The sequence below is a fragment of the Lissotriton vulgaris genome, unplaced genomic scaffold (assembly GCF_964263255.1).
Source record: "Lissotriton vulgaris unplaced genomic scaffold, aLisVul1.2 SCAFFOLD_3834, whole genome shotgun sequence".
In the NCBI taxonomy this organism is placed as follows: Eukaryota; Metazoa; Chordata; class Amphibia; order Caudata; family Salamandridae; genus Lissotriton; species Lissotriton vulgaris.
Window position 1 is genome coordinate 21,207 of NW_028249156.1, and position 10,912 is coordinate 32,118.

Consider the following 10,912-nt stretch of genomic DNA (forward strand, 5'->3'; position numbering starts at 1 on the left):
GACATTTTGTCTTTCTAATAACATCTTTCTATTTGATGGAGTACTCTACAGGCAGCTGGTCGGTACCGCAATGGGTTCCAGCTTTGCTCCCAGCTTCACGAATCTTTTCATGGGAAGCTGGGAGCAAGACATCAGGGCCGACCACACATATGACCCGTATCTCCACCATGTCATTACATGGTGGAGATACATTGATGACTTGTTCGTCATATGGGATAGCACTGAACAGGATGACATAACCTTTATTGACAATTTGAACAGAAATGACAAGAACATAGTGCTGACTAGTCACATTAGCAATAAAACAGCGAAATATCTTGATGTCAAAATTAACATCATAGAAAACACACTCCAGACAACCCTCTTTAGAAAAAGCACTGCTGGAAACAGTGTTCTTCATGCCCTCAGCAGCCACCCAGATACACTTAAATGGAGTATCCCCTATGGCGAGCTGCTGAGGGCAAAAAAAAACTGTAACACTGAAGAAACCTACCAGGAAGAGTGCAAGAACATGCTAGCCAGGTTCTCTGCCAGAGGCTACCCCAAATGGGTCCTTAGCAAAGCAAAAATGAGGGCAGACAGCGTATCCAGATCAGATACCCTTGCGGATGAGACCATTGAGCAAGAAGAACTAGCAAGCAATGAGACATGATTGATTCTCACCAATAACGCTGAGTCACAGAACATCCGGAGGATTGTCGCAAAAAATTGGTACATCCTCAAAAGTGATAACGTCATTGGAGATGAACTACCTAAGAGAACGAGTGTCACTTACAGGAAAGGCAAGAGCTTGAGGGACCTTTTGGTCCATAGTGATGTCACCACATATGCTGTAGGCTCTGAACATGGCCTTAAGGGATTCATTCCCTGTGGGCACTGTAAAGCTTGCAAGAATAGTGTATATACAAAAGAAGCTCAGTATAATGGGAATAGCGTTGAGATCCAACAATTCCTGACATGCGGTACCACACATGTTATCTATGTAATCGTATGTCCATGTGAGAGATGGTACATAGGAAGTACTACATGTGCGGCCAAAAAATGTGTCCTAGAACACCTCCGGGTGATTAAGAACAATGATGAGAAAGATCCAGTTGCCCGTCATTACAAAAATAACCACTTCTCTGATACATCCAAAGTGAGATACTTCATCTTAGAACAGATCACACAAAACCCCAGAGGCGGTAACAGAATGCTAAAATTAAGAAAAAGAGAATCCAAATATATAATTGAGTTTCAGACCAAAGAACCTGGGGGCCTCAATCAGGACGAAGAACTGGCAATACATCTGAGGGACTAATTATTAATTCCACTGTATTTAGGCGTGACATAGTGTAAAATGTTTTTCAAAATGTTTTTTTGAATAATAGAATCTATTATTGATTTGCATACATTTAAGTCTGCCGCTCTCACTAAACTTCACTCCATCCTCCATTTGCTGTGCCCATGAGAGATTTATATGGATTTTAAACAGGTGTATTCACTGGAAGGCAGTTTTTATGTTGGGATTACAATAGATTCCCTTTTTTCTTCACAGGACAACACGATTGAACATTTTTCTTTAGAGCACGGTTGACATCATCCCCTCTTCCCCCCTTCTTTCCTTCCAAATGAGCACTTTAATATAAGATCAGCACTCTGACCTACCAAGCGCAAGTATACTTTATGGGACTGTGAATGTATAATGTGTATGGACTGCAATCTAATGAAATGCGGACTACTAATGTAATCACAACATGATGCATTAACAACAATAATTGTAGTGAAACTAAGGAAGAGACCTATGGACTTTGGTGATTGAATAACGATCCATTGTGCAATTGCGGATATGTATTTAACATGTTAACTTGTTGTGAATGAATAATGATCTAATGCACTTACTGGGGTTGTGGATTTAACATAATAACCTGCAAATATAATATACACGGATAACCGTGCCAACATGTTATATGCTAATTTGAGTGCGGTTTTACGTGTATAACTGAGTGCAGTCTGTCTGAATGAATAGACTTTTGGCCGATACCAAGATCATAGACATTACGATCGAGTGACATTTTGACAATTATTTGATTGTCAATATTGTACTGCGATAATATTTACCACTAAGCCGTTTGCGAAACAATACGATATATTGGGTAATGCAACATGCTGGTTTATATCACTTATCGCTACACGGCAATCATGACATGCATATCACGTGTTCCAGTGCAGTCATTTTATACTGTCACAAAATACTTTTAAATCAAGTTTAATTCTGTTAGGTGTTTTGTTAATGTGAACATGTTTTCCTGTGGTGATACAAATGTAACCCATTTGCTCTAGATACATACTGCCCTATTCCAACATGGCGGTGTGTTTATTGAGTCAGATACGACACAATGACAGTCCCTCTTTGATGTCTACTATGTATACGTGACGTATTGAATGCTGAACACTTTATTAAATGGTATGGTGGGCACTTTTCCGGTAAACGTGAACAAGGCTTCAGGGAAGCTGAAACATGTTGTTTGTTGGATTAAAAACCCTTGGCAACTGAGCTGGCGTGCTGACTCGTCACTTAGAGTGTACTTAGCTTTTGGACTTTTGCATTAATAGAATAAAATATATCGTAAACATATTAAATATTAATGGTATTTTTAACAATATAAATTGAATTTAATATACATTTAAACTAAATATAACAAATACACTTAATTTAAAAAATATAAACACACAAACATAAAAATGTATACATATACATATAATTACCTAAAAATAATGTATTACTTATTATCTTTATTTAATTTCTAAACTTTATAAACAGTAGGGAAAGTGTTGGATAGCGGAGGTAAAAGATTACTAATCTCACTCCAAAGAGTGCAACAGTAGGGAAAGTGCTGGATAGCAGAGAGGTAAAAATTACTATTCCCACTCCAAAGAGTGCAACAGTAGGGAAATTGATGGATAGCGGACGGGTAAAAATGATTATTTCCACTCCAGTGAGTGCAAAAGTAGGGTAAGTGTTGGATAGCGGAGGAAATACATTTACTATTCAACTCCAGTGAGTGCACCAGTAGGGAAAATATTGGATAGCGGAGGGGTAAAAATTACTATTCCCACTCCAATGAGTGCAACAGTAGGGAGATTGATGGATAGCGGATGGGTAAAAAGTACTATTCCCACTCCAATGAGTGCAATATATAAATGTTTGTACTATATGTAATGTGTGTTTTTGCTGTATTCGGTACTTTTATGAATTTTATGAAATTCGAATAAAGGTCTTTTGAACTTGAACTTTGAACTTGAGTGCAATAGTAGGGAAAGTGTTGGATAGCGGAGGGGCAAAAATTACTATTCCCACTCCAAAGAGTGCAACAGTAGGGAAAGTGTTGGTTAGGGGATGGGTAAACATTACTATTCCCACTCCAGTGAGTTCAAAAGTAGGGCAAAAGTAGGGCAATATCTAGGGTAGATATTTTTAACATCAATATTACTTACCTAAATTCAATATTTATATATTATAAATACTTTACTCTTTGCCTCTAATTTAAGCTGAGTGCTTTTGTGCCAAGCTACAAGAAGGTTAATTTAGTGAATTTAGTGGGATTCACGGATAGAATATCTATGTAACAAACATCGATGTTTCAAATATCGAAAAAAAATATAACTAAAAATAACAAATACACTTAATTTAAAAATATATAAACACACAAACATAAAAATATGTGGGTCACGATATTTTTAACTTGATATTTGTGTAAAACAATATTTTTGATTCGATATTCTGCCTGTGCACCCTTTAGTGGTTCACCCTGATGGTGATTGTTGCTGTTGCTTGAGAAAGGCTCACATCCCGTTCAATCAACAACCCAATTTCTCACAGCAAGCAATGTAGAGATGGCTGTTGGGGTTGGGCCTTTGCGTTCTGAGAAGGGGTAGACAGGAAAGAATCCCAGACCAAAAACAATTGCAGTTCATGGCAAGAAGTGCCTGGCCACGAGGGTGGCAAATGAAAGAGCGAACACAGTGGAAATAACAGTAAGTGAAAGTGTCTTAACATGGAAAAAAGTCTAAATGTTACGCTATGGGCACAAGGAAACTGCTGAGGGTGCATGTACTAAATAGAAGAAGGGGAAAAAATTATAAATGTCTATAAGATACTTACAGTTAGACAGATGGCATGGATGCATTCAAAGAAAAAGAATGTGCATTATCTAGGCAACCATGGACTCCCAATTACTTAGAAAGTTAGGCTTGAGCATCCCTGAATTACACCAGTGTTTATTGTGAAAAGTTACTTGAGTGGAGTATATCACAATGTAGATATATAAATTGGCTTCCGAGGGGTGGCATGAGGTTTTCCCATTATTCAGACCTGTAGGAGACAAAGGGAGATTGGGGTGGTACTAAGTGTAATACTAGGTTACCTTAGCGCCTTGGCTGCTAGTGGTTTTCCCCTCCTGTGCTGACATCCCATGAATCCCTCTATTCATGACGAGCTCAGCTCGTCATAAGCACAGCTCAACTGTGCCTCATGACGAGCTGAGCTTGTCATGAGCAGCGAAGGGGTTAATCAAAGAAATGGAATGGGTGGGGGCGAGGGAGCATGTGGGAAGTACAGTTTTGGGCAGTTATGGGGATACGTACTGTAAAATTTAACTTCTTAGCTTCAGTTGGCACCTCTGTAGATATTCGAGGGTCAGTTATGCAGGGTTCAGGGATTGTGTGACAGCAGTGATGTTCAGGAGGCATTTGTCATGCTTTGGTAGAAGGGAAATATACATTGAAAAGCGGTCATATCGTGTGCTTTACTGTCCCTCTGACTTTCATTGGTAGGCACGGTTTTTTGGATGGACTTAGAATTGAAGTTGGTGGAATGATTTAGAAAGTAGATAAGATACTTCTGGCTAGCTTCAGCTCTTAAAAAGGCAAAGGGAGCAAAGGTGCAGAAAGAACACCATTTGTTGAGGGTTTTTCTGGTCACTGTCAAAAAGTACAGGAAACCAAAAGGTGGAGTGATGTCTAAAGTTTGGGGTAATTTAATGAAAGAGATGGATGGATGAGAGGATATTTGTAAACATTTAAAGTACTGGGCACCACATAGGTTTGTAGGAAGAACCCTCATCCACTTACCTATTTGATGATTGCGATCCCGAGGAGACCTGAGTAGGTGTGGCAATGGGCGCTCTACACTCACGAATGTGTGAATAAAGGTGTAAGCTCCTTCCGGGATCTGACAAGCTACAAGAATCACCTAGCAAATGTTTATTCTAGCAGAAGGTCCATAAGTACGGTCTAACCACAGCATGCACAGCACACCTTAGAGTGTGTGCTGCAAAAAGATACATGTGGAATATTTTTGCCACTTGCACTTTTTTCACCTAACACTACTTCACTTTAATGTGGTCCTGAAGAAAGTCTCAACAATCTTTTAAAGAGGCTGAAACATGTTGACCAGCAGGATAATGAAGACCAATTGTTCATCTTCATGTTTATCCTTATCTTTGTTTCCAACATATTCTGTGCAGCTGGGAATAAAAAGTTGGTCAGTGACGAATACCAGAGATATTTTTAATCTCACTACTTCACCACACACTACCACAAAATCCCGCTCCGCTGTAATCAGGCATTGCAGCACAGCCTGGTAGTATTCAGCTACCCAGCTGGGAACCTGGTGATGAAGTATGCCACCAACTAGGTTGGTGGGTGAGGTTTCTTCTTACAAACCTATGTGGTGCCCAGCACTATAAGTGTTACAGAGTCGTCTTTATTGGGTTCATCCATGTTGTTTATAAAATACGTACCCAGGAACAGGGACGGTCCTACTATTTGGTCCATGCTCTCTTGTATGTTTTTTAGATTTTGGTAAACAGTCAACACTTGTCAGGTCCGGTTCCTCAGGAGCAGTACCCTCAAGAAGCCCACCTTCAGGCCACCTTGACTATGTGCTTAATAACACCAGAGTATCAAGATGGCCAGATGGGGGAAGGGAATTAGGGAGGGCACTGCGGGTGGGAGATCTGTTAAGGAAAATACCAAACGTTCTGTAATAGCAACAAAGGTCTCAAAAAGGTGTCAAATATGTTCTCTGTCTCTTAAAAGACTTCCAGAGTTGTACTAAGAATGGTCGCTACTGCCTATCAATGAGTATCCGGAATTACTGCTGATGTGGATTAATTATAGTTCTCTAATTATTTATATAACACCATTAAATAACACTCGTGAGAATACATGTGCCCAACTTTGTAATAACCACATATAAAAGTTCACATGGTCATTGATAATACAGTTGTTTAAAATCACGCATATAATGGCATAACAGTTTGTTTCAGAGCATGTGTTTAAATACTCATTATTATCATAGTGTAATTCACTGCGTCTACATCTTGATGCTGGCAAAGATAAGTAAAGTCTTAAACTCTAAATGACCTTTAAAATATGACTCCAAGCCAAAGAATATGAGCTCTCCAAAGTGGAGAGTGAGGATGGAGGTGCAGTTCTCCTTTGATCTGACAGTTTCAGAACTTGGTTTCGACTGAAATGACCTTTTCCGAAATGCCCGCAAGCCAGAGAATGAGAGCTCACAAAAGTTATCCGTAAAAAAACCTTTCTGTGTGCCAGAAATCGAAAACAGGGTGATTAACCAAGTGAAAAGCTCAGAAGAATGAAAACACTGGAGCGCTTTTAAAATCGACGTCTCCTACCTGCAAGGGCTGTTCTTTCCAGCAAATCAAAAAGGAAACCTAACCAGACTGGAAACGAACATTACCGGTGAGGTGCAAGCTGGGAACTCGTCCTGAAAGCCGAGAATATTCTGCAAGGAGTTGCAGGGCGTGGTTCCTATAAATAGGCTCAGAACAGTTACGGCGGCCGCCGAGGGGCTTATTAGTGTTTCTGCGCATTGGTGCAATCATTGTTTCATTCTGGGTTGAAAACGAAACAGATGTTCAAAAGGAGTAAATATAAAAGCTGGCAAAAAATGTTTATTAAAAATGAGTAACTTGACCATTATATCGCAAACAGGAAACTTAGGGCCCGATTCACAGAACTAATTTAAGACAAAATCCTAAACTTAGGCCCAGAGACAACAATAGGAATCATCGAAAACACAGCCCTTCGGACTCCAGCAAATCCACACAAGGTCTAGGCAGCATAGGAGAAGAACACAACTGCACATCACCTGTAGGCATATCCATGGGCACTAACTGGACACTGATAATGCTTACCGAGTTTGGTGGGTATGACAACACTGAACGTGATCCTCGCACCAGTAGGTCTGGCCATGGAAGACCAGTAGGTTACAATGACAAATGGGTCAAGCAGGTTCAGTGCGGGACTAATAGGGCTCAGGAAAGATAAAAGTCCTCAATGAGAAATTTGGAAAATTAAGAAAAGGAAAAGTCATTAGAACCAAAGAGGAGTGTGGGTTTATTTGTTTAAAGGTTCAGTGGAGTTATAGTTGTATCATGTATGTGGTGAGGGTGGTCAATGGCGCACAAGGTGTGTATTGTGAGTTCTGTCCTGCCTCGGGAATAAAACAACCTTAATAAAAGGCTAAGAGCATGCTTGCTTTGGGAGCCAGCGGGGTACATGTAAGCAGGTACGCATCCACAGGATACACTCAGGAATCCTCCCCGGGCCCTCCCTCAGGTCTCAATCACAGATCTGATAGTGTGAGAATGGTGGTGCAGTTCCCCTTTGCTCTGATAGTTTCAGAACTTGGTGAGGACAAGCATGGGACCACCTGTCTCAGGTGCACCTACGTGAGCATGAATTGTCGGAATGCCATGGGTAGCAGAAGAGACATCAAGTGCCTTTCATACTGAATGACATCACAGGAAATGACAGCATATCAAATGTAATCTGATTACATGACAGTACGTGACATCCACTGAGCTTTTGTCATGATATTATCACAGCAAGTGACATTCGCAAAGTGGATAAAAATGCTAACTAGAACACATTAAAAAAAACAATAAGAAATAGTCCAAGTCCTGTTGAAAGTGCTCCAGGTGAACTGCCAGACTCAAACAGTGTCCTCAGATATAGAGCTTGTGGAAAATAATGATATGATGACAATAATACTTATAATAATAGCATTTGTTTTAGCACAATGGCAATATATAGGGAAAAAGATGCACGCTTATAAAAACGAACCATTGTACTCCGCCTTCATCATTGTCCTGGAAGGCTGTGATTGATTATTGTATATTGACTAAAGGGTTGTTGTTTTGTATTTAGAAACCTTAATGTATGTCACAACTGTCACTTGTAGGTTCTAGGTTCAAATTTCACTTGGGACACCTTACACATTCTCACACTTTTTTATGTGGATTTATAAATAAGAAATCTATTTACTCATTGTGCTCTATGAGTGTTTTTCTGAGTTTGTGCATCTTTTTCCCAATATATTGCCATTGTGCTCAACAAATGCCATTATTGTAGGAATTATTGTCATTGTTTCATTTTACCCACAGGTACCATTGTTTTTTTATATATAACATATACCCGGGTTCCTTTTAAGTAGGGTGTTCCTTGTTTCTCCGTAACTCAGATATAGGGCAGCACAGAAATGAAATGATGTGAAGACTTTATCCAAACATCTTACAACAGGGCGCGTAGCACTTCAACGATTTCTGCAACCTCTCATTCCATGAAAATGCATATCATTTTGGACAGCTCGTTATGTGATAAAAGTGTCCCTTAAAGACCCAGGTCATGAATTTTTCTTTGTGAAAATCACAAGCGTCCCTATAAGCCAGCTGGCATTCACTAGGGAGGACGAGCTCCAGGTGGCCGCAGCTTCTTTCATGGCTAACAGGAACTATTGATGGAACAAAGCCAGGCAGGAGTATGGAGGGGACAACAGCATATTTCTTCCTGATCTGTAATCAATATTTGGTCCCCTTACTGGTACACCGAGGGGTCATTGAGGCACTAAATTTCCATTGGTATGACAAAAATGGAAGGGGGAAACACTGACTCAGGGACCCACTAAAGTAGTGTCTATTAAGGTTTCATCTCCATGGGGGTAGAACTAGTTGACCATCCCAATAATGCCCCCAGGGGAGCTGAAGTTCTAGTTGGGTGCAGCCACAAATGAGGGCAAAGCCACCGCTGAGGTAGACCCATCCAGGTGGTCTAAGGGGTAGTAGAATTCAAATCCCCTGTGAGGCAGAACAGGTGTATCCACAATTTTCCTGGTCTCAATGGATTTGAAGCCCTCTTGCATGAGGATAACAAGGAGTTTGATGGAAGTGTACCAAGTCAAGTTTTGCTTTTTTGTGTAGTGAATATTGATCTTAAATGTCACATTAATCAGTTCCTTTTTGACTGCGGTACCCTATTTTGGGAGCATATGTCTTCTTAAACTCTTTCTTGTAGCCTCCTTTTGTATGATTTGTTTTTTAGCTGAGTAATGGGAAACTCCACAGGTAGAATGTCACAGGCCATAGAACAAAGTCTTAGTTTACATTTATATGTACAAATTCATGAATTATTTCCTGTCATCATTTGCCCAAATGTTTGTTGATAAGTAAAGTCACATTTAATTTGCCCAGTCCTTTACTTTTGGTGTTAATGTTATAAGCAAGCTCTGTTAAAACCTGGGGCATGACCAGAGATAATAATACTTTTTGTTCATACAGCTTAAACTATTACATTACTGCAGTACAGTGTGTGTCTGTCTTAGTTTCCCTATAGCTTTTTTCAAGGCACCTTTAACATCCTTGTTCCTCAAACTGTAAAGAACTGGATTCAACATTGGAATGACGACTGTATACATTACAGCAAAGAGCTTGTCTTGCTCCAAAGAGTGCCCTGATGTTGGTTTCATGTAAACTCCAAGCTCAGTTCCATAGAACAAAACAACTGCAGTCAAATGAGAGGAACATGTGGAGAACAACTTTTGTCTCCCTGTTTTGGAGGGAATTTTCATGATATTTGAGATGATTAGCACATAGGAAGTTATTGTTAAAACAAAAGGGCCCAGTCCTATCACAATACCTTCTCCGAAAGTTGCGATATTTATGAAAAATGTGTCTGTGCAAGATAGTTTTAAAAGAGCATTCATATCACAAAAGAAATGATTGATTTCATTAGATGCACAAAACGCTAATTTTGATATCAAAACAGCATGTGCGATAGTGTCCAGAAAGCCAAGTATCCAGGATGTTACAGTCAATGAAATCATGGCTCTTTTATTCATGATAGATGCATAGCGCAGGGGGTTGCAGATTGCAATGTACCTGTCATAGGCCATGACTGACAGCAAGTAAAACTCTGTGCTGATGAAGGAAATGCAAAAATAGAATTGAAGAATGCATGCAGAGAAATTGATGGACTTGTCAGATTTCTTCACTTTCAGGGAGACAGCCAGCAATTTTGGGATGGTGACCGTTGTAAAACCAATATCTAGAAAAGATAAGTTCATGAGAAAAAAATACATGGGATTTTGAAGATGCGTGTCAACGCATATTAAGGTAATAATGACAAGGTTTCCAAGAAGAGTAAATAAATACATGAGTAAGAACACAATGAAAATTGGAACTTGAAGCTGAGAATTTTGCGATAATCCCAAAATTAAAAATTCACTCAAGAGAGTCTGATTCGACTTTTCCATAATTCCATTGCTTTGTGTTGTTGTTCAATGAATAAAAGAAGATCTGGGGAAAAATGGAAACACAAGATTATGAAAGCAAAAGATATTGTAGTTAAATTAAAAAGCATTTATCTGGATAAATTGTTGCCATCTATTTATAGTGTATTAAAAAAATAAAGACCTTTGTTGCAAATATTACTCAAATCATGAACATCAGCCGAAGGATAACAGCTGTGTTACCACCAATAACTGCACAGGTGGAAGCCACAAATTGAGAGAGAGTGGGTGATCACCTCCTCCCAGACCTTCATGGATACTGTTTCCAGTGCTGGA

At 39.5% G+C, this 10,912-nt stretch overlaps 1 protein-coding gene across 1 annotated transcript; it reads right to left on the minus strand.

The window, feature by feature from the left end:
- Positions 1–9,640: 9,640 nt before the first annotated feature.
- On the minus strand, positions 9,641–10,600 carry LOC147663686 (olfactory receptor 5AR1-like). Its single transcript, XM_086950264.1, has one exon. It carries the CDS (start codon positions 10,598–10,600, stop codon positions 9,641–9,643), a length of 960 nt encoding a protein of 319 aa, XP_086806390.1.
- Positions 10,601–10,912: the final 312 nt, after the last annotated feature.